At 53.2% G+C, this 13,606-nt stretch overlaps 1 protein-coding gene across 1 annotated transcript; it reads left to right on the top strand.

Moving 5' to 3' along the window:
- Positions 1-4: 4 nt before the first annotated feature.
- On the top strand, positions 5-9,950 carry ZDHHC18 (zinc finger, DHHC-type containing 18; the record flags this gene model as incomplete). The annotated part of the gene is made up of 8 exons (XM_009078373.1): positions 5-18; positions 2,447-2,607; positions 4,119-4,268; positions 5,947-6,084; positions 6,548-6,596; positions 6,919-7,021; positions 8,365-8,474; positions 9,661-9,950. Coding segments are annotated over 8 exons (843 nt in total), but the record flags the coding sequence as incomplete, so codon positions are not given.
- Between the last annotated feature and the right edge of the window lie 3,656 nt (positions 9,951-13,606).

Below are 13,606 nucleotides of genomic sequence, written 5' to 3'. Positions count from 1 at the left end.
CCTCTTCTTCGCCTTCGAGTGAGTGCGGGGAAATGGGCCGGGAGGGCTTTGCCCCCTCCCCGGGGTGCCCTGTTATCCCTCTCTTCTCCCCACTGCCCCCCATGCATAGCCACTGCCCCATCACCTGTGCTCAGGTGTGTTTATGGGGCTCAGGGCTGGTCCTGCCCCTTGTTTGCTCACTCTGGCTCTGGGAAGGGGTTTAACATCCCCCCCAGGATGCTCCTCAGGTCGCTAAATACTCCTCCCAGTCTCCCCTCCTGCTCCCAGGGGTCAAAATTGCATCCAGGAAACTCCCAGGGTTGGTGGCTTTGTCCACCACTGGGATCTAGGAATAGTGTTTGTACCAAAGGTGCTCAGTCCTTTGGGATCTCATCCTGAGGGTCTGCACTGGAGCTCTGTCCCCATCGCACAGCTGTGTCTAGGGGAGAGGGAGCTGCATCTCCCCATTCCCCTTTCCTTTGGGAAATTGGTCCAGAGAAACTCCCTGTTCCTGCACCCTGAGGGAGAGGAGAGCCACGAGCGTCCTGATATGTCCTGCACTGCCTGGAGGGACTGGGGAAGAAGCTCTGTAGGTTATCTACACCTCTGAGGGATTCTGCTGTCCTGCCTCTGTGTTTCTGTCTCGGGAGGGAAGGGAGCTGTTTTTTCCTGGAGTGGGGAAGGCCTTTGGATCATGGTGTTATCCTTGCACGTCTCAGAGTAAAGCTGCCCGAGCCTGCTGCGCCGAGATGAAGGTATTTGATCGGATTAGAGGTTCTGAGAAGTCAGATGAGCTGAAAGGGGCAGGCAGCTGCGGGAAGCAGTCACGGCATCCCGATGGAAAAACTCCTTTCTTAGCATCATCTATGCCTCTGACAGCTCTGCTGGGTCTGGGGCTAACGAGCAGCCCTAGCACAGTAGCTGCTTTGTGCAGCCAGGCAGAAGACATCTGCTCTGCCTCCCTTCTTGCCGAGTCACTCTCTCTCGGGTGAAGATGCCCTGGGGCTTTCCAAGTTGTTATTTTAGCACTGTGCCTCTGTTGCACGGGTTACAGTTTGCTGGATGTACAGTAAATACATCTCATCTGTGTCTGTACTTCATGTTTTCATGGTAAAACCTCTCACAGGTTGTCCAGAGAAGCTGTGGCTGCTCCATCCCAGGGAGTGTTCCAGGTCAGGTTGGATGGGGCTTGGAGCAACCTGGGCTGGTGGAAAGTGTCCCTGCCCATGGCAGGGGGTGGGATGAGATGAGCTTTAAGGTCCTTCCAACCCAAACCAGTCTGTGGTTTTTTGATTTATGTGATTTCTTGTTTCCTGACAGGGCAAATTGGGCTCCAGAGATTCACCCAGGCAAGGGGTGACAACAAGCTCACGTCTCTCACAGACCTTTCTGTCCCCCCTGTCAGGGACACAACCGAGGGGCTCAGGCTTGGGCTGAAGGGGTTTTGTTGCTTTGGTGGCTGCTTTGTTCTGGACAGCTGAGCTCAGGAGCTGAAACAAAAGTTGCTTAATCCTCTCAAACTGCTGCAGAGCGTTGCTGAGCCTGAGCACTGCCCACAGGCATCAGGGCTTGGGCAGCCTGTCCTCTGTGCTGGCTCTGGGGGCTGATCAGTGCTTGTAATAGCAAATCCCTCTGCAGGAGGAGTCTGTGGCACTGTGTGTGCAGAGCTGTGTCCTCTGCTCTCCTCACCTGCCCCCTGCAGCAGAGCTGCCCTGAGGAAGAGTGTGGCTGCACTGGTCTCCATCTGTGGAGAAACAGCCCCAGGTCGTGGCACAGTGAGCCCAGAAGTGCCATCAGCTGCTGAGATGCCTGATGACTTGTCCCAGCAGTGACAGTGCTGGAAGGTTTCCTCATCCCAACATCTGGCACTCTGCAAAGGGCACACGAGTCATCCAGAGACAGCAGAGCTGTGTTGAATCAAGGCCAAGTTCCCCCTCAGTGTCATGTGTTGGATGAAATGAGATTGTGGTCATGCTGATTCTGATCCCTGTGTGGCTTAGGGTGTTTGCCACGTGTTCCTGGTGCTGCTGTGGTAGAGGCGAGCAGGCTTTGGGTCTGGGCTTTGTGATTCTGGGGGTTCAGAAGGGCAAAGAGGTTGTGTACAGGGGCATCCAAACCCCCTTGGTGCCAAAGGCCCTGTCTTCACATCACCACTCTGGTGTTTTTGGGCTGGCTCTTGCTGTTCATAGAATCAGAAGATCATGGCTTGGAAAGGACCCACAAGGAACTTCATGTCCAACTCCTGGCTCTGCACAGGACATCCCCAAAAAAAGTTTGTAACTCCAAAACAGGTTGATAAAACCAGAAAGGTTCATAACCCCAAAAAGGTTGATAACCCCAGAGGTCTCCACAAAGCAGCAGTGCTTCAGCCTGCTGCCCTGTGGTAATTCATGGTGTGAGTGTCCCAGCTGACAGCAGTTCTGTGTGATGGTTGGTAACGATGCCATTTTTTCTCTCTTTTTAACAGCTGCCCCTTCCTTGCCAGTCACCTGACCTTGGCCATCCCCATCATCGCAGCCATCCTCTTCTTCTTCGTGGTCAGCTGCCTGCTCCAGACAAGCTTCAGAGACCCAGGAATCCTGCCCAGAGCCACCCCCAGTGAGGCTGCAGACCTGGAAAAGCGAATTGGTGAGACTTCTGTTCCCTCTCCTGTGTCTGGTTCAGTGCATGGCTGTGCACATGCACGTTTCAGGCTCAGCAAGTCCCTCCTTGGCTCTTGGCTCCTTACAGCTTGTCCAAGGGGGTAAGAAATCAGTGTCAGATTTTGAGGTTTGACAGTGTCTCATGAGTCCTGGTGAGCAGTGCAATAAGCTCCTCCAGCACAGCAGGCAGTTCAGGGAGGACTGCAGAGTTGCTTTTTGTTCCTCTTCAGTCCTATCACCTTCCCAGGCAGCAAAGTTGAAGGATAATTGATGCTCTTTGATATTAAGGTTTGCCATTGAGCCTGTTGTGCTGCAGGGTGTCCTTTACTGTAGGCTGATGTTTGTCCTCTTCTAAAAACTGCTCTGTCACGCTGGTCTGGGGACAGCCAAGGAGGTGTTTACATCCAGGAGCTGAGGACCTTGTTGGTGTGACTGGTGGTAACAAATGCTGTCGTGAGACAGCTTGAATCTGTCCTGCTGGAGACAGTTGCAAGGCAGTAATTCTACATCTGACTTTAAAAATGGGTTTAAAATATCTCCAGAGTGGCTATTCATGTTTCTATTTATAAGAGCCTAGAGCAGTAATCTGGCTGCAGATGCTGCCTGATGTGCCAGCTGTTGCTGTTAATATAATCCACTTATTATCCTCTTAACATGCTCACTGTTGGATCACTCTTTTCAAAGACTTCCTCAGAGCTGGAAAGGTACTTTTTTTCAGGAGTGACTAAGAGGAATAATCCCCCAAATCATGCAAACATGATACAGAGGGTTTCCAGCTTTTGCTGTGCAGAGTAAGTCTCCAGTTGCCAGTCCCCAGGGAATAACAAAGTGCCAGCACACACAGATGTAACTTGTGGTGCCTCTAAAAAATCCTCAGTTTCAGCCTTAAGGAGGAAAGAATCCTCTTGTCCTACAAACACACAAGTGTCAATTCTCAGTGAATCTGCTGGAGCACTTGCAACCTGCTGCTGTGCTTCCCTGTGGTGGTGGAAATGAGTCCCTTGAGGCTGGTGATGCCACAGCTCCAGCTGTGGGGTGGCAGGTTGTGTGCTGGGGTGGCAGAGATGCTCCTACTGAGGCCACCCTGATGTCTGTCACAGCAGAGGAAGAGCCACACGTGCATTCACTGATGATGTTGCCTCTTTGTGTTGTGACCTGTTGGCCACAGAAATGAGCTGGTGTTACTGGCACTGTAATCCTGCTGCTTTTCCAGTCACTCTTTATAAATTGCCTGGTGTTCTCACAGCACTGGGCACTTATTGCTTCCTCTTGGCATCTCAGCAGCGTTAGCATTGAACAAAGAGAGGACATAAATAATGCTGTGAGGAGCTGACTGGAGTTCCTGGCTGCCCACCCTGCAACAAATCCTCTTGGCTGAGCTGCCTCTTCGATTTGATTCAAATCAGGAGAGCACACATGCCAATCCTTTGCTCTGCCTGGAAGCAGCTTGGGAGGGATGCAGGGCTTGGGTTTCACTGTCCCTCCTTGGCCTTGCAGACAGCATGGGGACCTCCACCTACCGCCCCCCAGCCCGTACCATGGAGGTGGTCATCAACAAGTACGTGGTGAAGCTCAAGTACTGCTACACCTGCAAGATGTTCCGTCCCCCACGCACCTCTCACTGCAGCGTCTGCGACAACTGCGTCGGTGAGCACGGGGAGGGGAAGGTGCTGCTGTCTGGGGGGGAAATGTGGTGTGTCATTGAATCTCCTGAGCAGGAAGGGACCCACAAGGATCATCAGTCCAGCTCCTGCCCTGCACAGGACACCCCAACAATCCACCCTGGGCCTGAGAGCATTGGCCAAACACTCCTTGAGCTCTGTCAGCCTTGGGGCTGTGACCAGTTCCAATACCCAGACACCCTCTGGAGGAAGAACCTTTGCTTAATATCCAACTTAAACCTCCCCTGACAACTCCAGCCATTCCCTCAGGTTTTGTCATTGATCCTGTCACTTATGTTCCTGGTCAGATTGCTCTTTGCTTCTCCTGAACATATATATCTATGTGTATTATATAAAGCAACTGTTGTGTCTTGTTCCCATTTAAAATGAAAGCAGCACCAGTGCAGTGCCTCAGGCCAAGAGGCAGCATGTCTAAGACTCCATGTCTCTGTTTCCCCTAGTTCTGAGAGGACAAGACTGTAAAATGCAGCTCAGGCCTCCACCAAACACAAGGTTTGCTGCAGGCTCCTATTTCTCTGTGTCCCTGGCTGCTCTCAGAGTGTGGTGAAGCAGGAAGGAATGGACAAAGACCTGAGGAAAAGCCTCTGATGGCTCCATGCAGGCAGGGGAGTGGGCAGAGAGGTTCCCAGCACAGCCTGACTGCACTGGAGCAGCTTGAACTGGCTGCCTGGAGAGCTTACTGCTCGTGCAGCTGCTCCTGGTTGTGCTCTGTGGGGATGCAGAGGATGAGCTTTATGCTGCCCGAGGAGCGACCGAGCAGCCACAGGACCCAAAAGCTCTGGTTAAGAGAAGTTTGGGAGGTTCCAAGTGTTGTGTGTTTGAGGATAGCTGTGGGTGGCTGTGCCTCCTGCTGAGGCTGGCGAGAAGCTGTGGCTGGGCAGTGTTTGCAGAGGAGGTGTCTGGGGGTGCAGGCTGTGCCTGCTCTGTGTGCTGTGGGTTGTGTTTGCAGTGATGCTTCCTGTGGAACAGTTAGCACAGTCCTGTCAGGCCCACAGGCAGCCCTGTCATTAGCAGGGAGCCAGGGGTGTTGCCAGACACACTGCACCTGCCCCAGGTTCCCAGGCAGTTTCTGTGGGTTTGGAGGTGTATCGTTATCACTTGGACAATTATTTCTGCCCCTAAGAAGGCAGGGGAAGTGACACAGGAGGGAGCAGAGATGCTGTGTGCACACCCCCAGTGCTGCTGGCGCTGGAGGAGGCACAGGCATTGGAATAGGTTACCCAGGGAGGTGGTGGAGTCATCATCCCTGGAAGTGTTTCAGAGGTGTCTGGACCTGGTGCTGTATGATACGGTTTCGGGGTTACAGCAGTGACAGGTTAGTGGTTGGACTCGATGATCTTAAAGGTCTCTTCCAACCCTGATTCTATGACTGTTCTCTTTCAGTTGTTGTGATGGTTGATGTTACCAGTCACAAGGCTCACATTTATCAGAGTGTGAGAGGAAAGCTTTGAACTTTGAGATGAAAAGGTCATGTGAGCAGGCAGCAGTGCTCCATCGAAACTTCTTGCCCACATACTGCTGCCAGAGGCTCTGGTCTGAGGGTGGTGGGTGAAAGCTCAATTTGTAGCTCCTCCTTTTCAGAGGCTGAGCACAGTTTGCTCCATTTTGGGTGCAGGAGCCCTCACTGTGTCCCTTTGTTTCAGAGAGATTTGATCACCACTGCCCCTGGGTGGGCAACTGCGTGGGGAAACGCAACTATCGCTACTTCTATGCCTTCATCCTCTCCCTCTCCTTCCTGACAGCCTTCATCTTCGCCTGTGTCGTCACCCACCTCACTCTGCGTAAGTACCACAGCTCCTGGCACTGGTGTGTGCTGTGCTCCTGGTCACCAGTGACCTGAGGCAGCACAGGGTCACTGTTGCTGTTGGGATAGAGCATGGGAAGGGTCTGGTTGGGTTACACCAGAGAGCAGGTGGGGAATAAACAGGGAACTGCAGAGAACCATGAGTCCACCTGCACCTTGCTGCAGAGGGATCTTGGGAGCTGGGGATGGGGGTTTCCCCTCCAGAACAGATGAGTTGGTGGTGCATCTTAACCTGGCAGGGAAGGTGATTTTCCCATCAGCCTCAAATCTGGAGCGGTGTCTGTGTGCTGACACCTGTGCAAAGTTCCAGACTGCAGATGTTCCTCAGGCAGACAGATCCATGCAGACAGAGTGGGATGGCTGCCTGCTCGGGTGGAGTTTGGCTGGAGGGGCAGGGCTGCCTGATGGGATGCCATTCCTTGTCCCGTTTTGCCTTGCAGGCTCTCAGAGAGATGGATTCCTGGCCACGCTGAAGACGACACCCGCGAGATATCCTTGTGCTGCTCAGGGTGTCCAGCTCTGCTGCAGCTACACTAGTCATTAGCAGAGAGGGGAAAGGAGCTCTTTGTAGGGTCACCCTGGTGTACTTCTCCAACTTAATTTAGTCCTGGGACTAAGGGTGGGTGGCAAACTTGTTTCCCAGTTTGCAAGTTTAGATGGAAAGGGAAGCAGCTGGAGCAGGCTGGGCCTTGGCTCATCCCTGCAGACCAGCATGAGGAATGGGAAGCTTGCCCAAACCTCCCCAAACAGTCCTCTACCTCTCCTTGCAAGATGATTTGATTCCCTGAGACTTCCTTGACTTTTGTTTCACTGTTCTGGAGCTGGTGATTTGTTTTTTCTCAGTCTGGTCTATTTTGGGCCTCTCAGGTTTTCACACTTATTTAGTCGCCTCCAACCTGACAACAAATGAAGATGTAAGTACCTGGATGCTCCTTCTCCTGCCAGGCTGTCCCTGATCCACCCTGAGCAGGTTTTCAGGGAATCCTTGCCTGCCTCAGTGTCTCAGGAAGGCACTCTGCATCTCCTGTGATCACCACTGCAGAGCAGTGCCCAGGGCAGTGAGGCTGCAGTTTCAGGTTGCTGAGTGAGAATCATCACGTGTTGTGTTTTTTCCAATCTGTATGTGGCCTTGCTTAAAATTAGGAGTTCTGAGATAAAAAAAGGAACAGTGGCCCCAGAGATTTATGTGGGTGTGAGCTTGGTGATCTGAGTTCAGCATCTCACATAACCACGGGTTTCCTCCGAGACCCTGGGCAAGTCCCTGTGTCTCTGGCAGTTCCTCATCTCTAATTAACAAATAATGTACAGACATCTGATGAGATTTACCTTCAAGTCTGGGGTGTGTGCAGATTCCAAGGGCCAAATGAGTGCCCTGAGCAGGGCAGATTGTATGGAAAAGCAGGATCTGTCTGATCCTCGGAATCAAAATTCACCCTTCTGGCCAGAAGGACCTGTGATCCTTGCTGAAAGCTTCCAGCACTGCAAAAGGCATGTTTGCATCCCTTTTCTTTTTTCCACTTTTTTCTCTTTCCCCTCCACTTGACATTCAGAGGTGTTGGCAGAACTACTCAAGGCTGTGTAAGTGAAGCTCACCGAGGTCACACCCCAAGTACTGAGAGCACCAGTGGCTCATTGCCTCTCTGGCCTCATTGCCCACGTTGCCAGCCTTATGCTGCAGCTGGGGAGAGGAAGTAAAAACAAAAGGAGGAAATGTGGTGGAAAATGTGCTGGTAAATGGTTGGCTGCAGCCAGGGGCCACGGGCCAGGTATAGCATCTGCCCACTCGTGTGTGCCTACGCCTGCGGTTTCGAAATCAGAGTCCCAGTGACAGCTGCTCAAGGTGGGAGCAGAGGGCACTGTTGGTTGCAGCATGGGCTGGGAATCCCCTCACTGTTTGTTCAGCCTGAGGGGCCCAGGAGGGACCACGAGCTGGAGATCTGCTCTGATGAGCTTTCAGCCTTAGAGAGCACAAGGAGGGGAGGAGGAGGAGAAGGAGGAGGAGGCTGGAGTGGCAGACGGTGACACTGACACGTTGCCATGCAGCATGGGGAGGGCACAGCTTTGGAGCTTTCTAGCTGCAAGGTTGAATCTTGGCAGAGGCAAAGGCAGCACACTGCTGCTTGTTAAAGCAAAGAGGGAGGATGTTTGCAGTCAGACAGACCTTCCACCTCTGGAGCAAAGGATCTAACGAGTCCTAAGTCGTTATCTACTCTCACATCTTTCCTCTCCTAATCTCTGTCCATCCTTTCCCTTTCAGATCAAAGGGTCCTGGTCAAATAAGAGGGGCTCAGAGTTTGCCAATCCTTACAGCCATAAAAGTATCCTCACAAACTGCTGTGCAGTGCTGTGTGGACCATTCCATCCCAGGTAAGAGCCTTGGACCTCCGTAGTGTTGGGAATTGCATCCTGCTCGGGGAGAGAGGCCTTGGAAAGGACAGATTTATCACCATTCATGGGAGGCTGTCAGCACAAACACTGATGATAAGGAGGAAACAATTTCCCATTCTGCAGAGAAAGGCTGGAGATGAATGAGTAGGAGATTAACTGTTCTTTCTGTGTTGGAGCTTGATGAGTTTGGGTCCCTGGTAATTGTTTCATGGCATTTGAAGATAAGACACATCCTGCAGTTGAATGAGGCGAGAGTAACAGCACCAAAGGGCTCAGCAGCAGATGGTCAGTACCAGTAGTGGCATTACTTGTTGTCCTCATGGCATGGGGTTGCAATGAGATGACCTTTAAGGTCTCTTTCACCCCAAACCATTCCATGATTCTATTATTTTTAGCATGGTTTTCCTCCTGTACTTTAAGCATCGTGGCAAGCTGCCAGGGGAGGTCTACCCCAGGCATTGCAGAGATCCTGGGTTTTACCAACTCTTAGACCACCTGGAATGCTCAGTATCACCTCATCAAAGGCCTTTAACCTGCCAGTTACCTGCAGCACAGGATCATCACTGCCTGGTCACAAGAGGGTGCAGCTGGGCAGAGTCAGGCCCTGCTCTGCTCTGCCACAGGAGTTCAGCACCTGCCTTGGAGCTCTCAGCATTCCTGGGGCATGTGGGGATCCTCAGGACGAGTTTATTCAGTGGATCCAGTTTGGATTTATGTGGAGCATCTCAGAGGTGTGACTCGGTGGAACAGGGGAGGGTCAGAGTCAGTGTGGTTTATAGGTAGATCAGGCCCTGCTCTCTGAAGTGCCCCCAGGCCTCTTGTTGGATTCAGAGGTGCCAAAATGCTGTTCAGAGCAGCTAAATCTATGGAAACAGGGAGCCAAGTTAGCTGGGAGGTTTTGGGGAGGAGAATAGTGTTTTACTGCAGTTCTTTCCTCATTCTTGTTGTTTGCCTGCTGTGAACTTTGGCCAGTTCCCATTTGGGTTTGTGGTGACACAAAGCTCTCTGTGCCCAAGGGCTGGTGGCTTGTGTGACAAGGTTGTGGTTTGTCTGATGGGCAGGAAGTTGTGTTCTCCAGCTCTCCCAGGAGAGCCCTCCCTGTGGCTTGGGAGCTCCTGGCTTCAGTCTTTGTTCTCTTAACTCCTCTTCCCTTTCTGTTTTGCAGCTTGATAGACAGAAGAGGATTTATCCAGCCAGATATTGGGACCCCGTCCAGTCCTAAGAGTGAAATCCCTTCCATTGGAGCCAAAAGTGACACCAGCATGGTAGGAGGCATTCCCTAGCAGTGCTGTGATGTTCCCAGTGCCTGCTGTGCCTGCACCTTGCTCCAGCCAGTACCTTCCCCTCACCATCTCCTGGCCTCAGGCAGGACAGCCCTGTGACCCAGAGCTGCCAAAGACTCACTCGAGCCATACGTTGCCTTCTTTTTTTTTTTACAGTTATTTATTATTTTTTCTTCATTTGTTTCACTGTGATGTGGCCTGTTGGGACTTTGACTGACAGAGCCTGACAGCATGGGGGACCCTCAGGCTCGTGCTGAAAGCAGGGGGTCTCTGCTGCTCCTGGGGAGCCCCCAGACCCCTGAGCCACGAGTGTCTGCTCTGGGGGGTTGCTGTGATTCCTGCCAGGAGTTGTCAACTGGGACAAGGGTGGAAAGTGGGGACTGGCAAATGGTTCCCCACTCTGAGCTGGGCTGGGGGAGGTGTAAGCTCCCTGGTGTCCCTGTTAGCTCCATGAACACATCCTGCTCCCTTGTGCTGGCATGGAAAGGCTGTTCTGTCTCTCAAGGCTGAGGTCTCACCTTGGCCACTGCCAGAGCAGCTTTCCTGTTCCAGAAGCTGCTGTGCCTTGGTAAGTTGGGCTGTCAGCTGGGAGGGCTCTGACTCCCAGCAAACATGGAAGCTAATGAGGATGTCCTAGGTGCTGCTGGTCCTGTTTTCTGGCTGGTTGCTGAGGGGGGTGTGAAGGATTCCTTGTGTTTTGGTCCTGACAGCGAGTCAAACATTTTGCAGACACATTTTACAGCAAGGACACAAGTCAGGGGGATCCTCCTTTAGCAGGGAAGAGAAAACACAGACTAGAAAAGTGTGAATTCCCAAGGGTCACACCCTTCTGAGGTGCAGATTCAAAGAGGAAGTAGAGAGCAGGTGCTGGTCTCTGATAACCTCACATTCTGCTCTTGGGTTGAGTTTCTGGACAGCAAACTGTCCCCAGAGCTGTCCCCAGCCCCTTGGGAGCAATTCTAGCTGCCTGGGCTCATCCATGAGCATCACTCTGCACCTGGGCAGCCAGCCCTGTGCTCCTGGGGTGTAGAGAGAGTGACAAACCTTGTAGCAATACTTGAATCATGTTACTAAAAGCTGCTGGATATTTTTGCACAATTTGTAGTGTTGGTTTTTTTTCTACGTGGAACATTTTCTATCTGGTGCAGGGAGCATTGTGCACATTGGCACCAGGGCAGAGGCTCACAGTGTCAAGCTGCCTGTTAGGTTTCCATGGGTCAGACACACCTATTTCAACCTCAGGCAGAGGCAGCACATTTTGGGGGGCAGCCTGTCCCCCCCAGATTCACCAGCATCATTCTTTGCACGCTGTGACAGCAGAGGAGCAGTATGGGGGGGGTTTACCAGGGGCCAGAATCCTTCCTGTTTTTATTTAAACCAGTTTCCTTTGTTACTCAATAAAATTCTATTTTTAAAGAGTTAATTGCTTGGATCATTATTTTATTCCTTGAAGACAGAAGAAGGCAGGTCTCTCAGTGTTTGGCACCTCTCAGGGGGCAGTTGGACTCTGTTAGGCTCAGGCCTCACCTGGAAGCTCCTGGAACCTCCTGCTACGAGGGATGAGCAGCAGTTGGTGCTGCCATGAGTTGCTGGAGTGAAGGGATTTTGCTGTCCCACATCTCCAGGCTGGGCAGGGTCTCATCCACTCAACCCACCTCACCAGGTTCTGTGCTCCCTGTCTCTCCCAGCTCCTCTGGCAGGTGCTGAGGTGCATAACCTCTGGTGTCTTCCCCAGGAGAATGTCTGCCAGGACTTTGCCATTTCCTGCACAGCCTGATGGGATTTGCCCCTCCTTGGACCTTAGCCCTGATTTCTGAGGGTTGGCTGGTAAGAAAGTTCTTTCTTCTCCCTCTCATCCACTCGAGCCACCCATCCCATCTCCACTGCATGACCACAGAGCCCATCACCTTCCAGTTGTGTTGACATCTGTGTGCCCTGTCATCTCACCAGTATCCCACTGGCATGTGGGGCACCAAGCCCTGGGTTGTGCTGTCTCAGTGCAGGGCTCTGTGGGTGAGGGTTTGCCCACAGCCTTGGTGAGAAGAGAAGGATGGGCTGGTTTCTGCCAGCTTTGTGCTGGGGTTTGGCACAGGATGGAGCTGTTCAGTCTGTGTGGGGGTGCATGGGACACATGTGGCTGGGGGTTGGCAGAGGGTTCCTGGAGCCTGGGGCTGGTTGGAGGACACACTGAGGTGGTTTGTGCTCACTGCCATGATGGGACTGGAGGAAGCCCCCAGAGGTTATGTGTTTGGAGTGAGCTGTGACCCAGACAGAGAGGTAGAACCTGAAGCAGATTTCTAACCCCAGCCTTGACCTGCTATGTGGGTCAGACAACCTTTCCCTTCCCTCTGCCCATTTTCCTCTCTGTAACACCTGGTTCCTCCTCTGCCATGCCCTTGGCCAAGGTAAGTTCCTTCCAGAGCATATCCCCATGACCTGTGTGACTTGGGGGCTGTGGAGCTGCCCCTCTCCTTCCCTGCAGCACCCCATGAGCTCCTGCTGCTCAGGCCTTGGGGTAGCAATGGAGACCACTGCCCCTTCTCCCTCCTGGGGCTGCCGGTGTGATCCTCCATCACTGACTGTCCCCTTGCTGCCACCAAGCCTGAGTGCTCCACTCTTCTGCTACAACTCATTCCTGTATTTCTGACACTAACCTTCTCTTTCTCTTCCTCCCCTTTCCTCATCCTCACACCGGGTGGATTCCAGTGCCAAGAGCCCTGGCAGCCTGCAGCCCTCTGCCTCTCGTGGCACATCCCACAGGGAGCCAAGACCACAGCCATGACCACCACGAGTGCCTCTGCTCGTCAGGGCTGCACCTTCCTCCCTCCTGCTGTGAGAGAGAGAGAGGGGAAGGGGCTGTGCACAAGGAAAAGCTTTTCCAGCCCCACTCCGGGAGCTGGGACGGGTGTCCCGCGGGTTCGGAGCTCAAAGCCATACAGCTGTCCCACCCGAGTGCAATAACTGGAGTTCCTGCTGTCTCCTGCCACTGGATGGACCCTGAGGCTGCCAGTGGCTCCCTGTGACCACCAGTTTGACCCTCAGTGATGGTGTCTCCCTGCAGTAGCTGCTGGAATGTCACAGTTGGCTTTTGGAACGAGCAGGTTCACACCAGAGTGTTTACAGCTGAGCCAGTGGCATCACACACCCAACCCCACCAGTCCCTCCGAGCCGTGTCCGTGTGCCAGAGGACTCTCCTCTCTGGACAGGAGTTAGTACATGGTCAGTTTGCCCTTGGAACCCCCCCTGGCCAGCTCCCCCATTCCTGTCTCATCTTAGTGCTGCTCTAGTTCTAGGGAAAGGGGTTCCAGCCCCACAGCACCTTGACCAGCCACCCTGGAGGCTGCAGCACCGGCTGGGCTGGGAGCAGCCAGGCTCTGTAGGATTCACCATCTCTTTATGCCTTTTACTTTTGTAACTAAATAAAAAATTCTCCTATTTACTGTACACTAGTGTCTGGCTGCTGCTCCAAGGGTTAGGGCCCCTGCCTGGGCATGCCAGTGCTGAGCAGGGCAGGGAGCCACGGAGGGCTGGCAGCTCAATGCCATCAGCGTGTGGCCACAGGGCTGGGAGCCAGGAGCTCCCCAAACTATGCTGTGGCCTCGGGGCAAGGCTCAGCCAGGGTTCTTGCACCCTCCTGTGCAGTGGGGAGGGGATGAGTGAGGCTGCTGGGGAGGGAGCAATGGGCAGTGCCTGTAGGACCCAGGGGGCAGTGAGCAACCCTTGGAAAAATTCATTGTCCGCTGATGTTTTGGATGCTGGCAGCATCTCCACAGCTTGGGGAGCGGCAGGGCTGGATGGGGTGGCCAGACAGGCTGTGAACATCCTTCC

This window comes from Acanthisitta chloris, unplaced genomic scaffold, assembly GCF_000695815.1.
Source record: "Acanthisitta chloris isolate BGI_N310 unplaced genomic scaffold, ASM69581v1 scaffold32660, whole genome shotgun sequence".
NCBI lineage: Eukaryota > Metazoa > Chordata > Aves > Passeriformes > Acanthisittidae > Acanthisitta > Acanthisitta chloris.
Note: the sequence above shows the minus strand (reverse complement) of the source record. Positions and strands in the feature narration are given on the sequence as shown.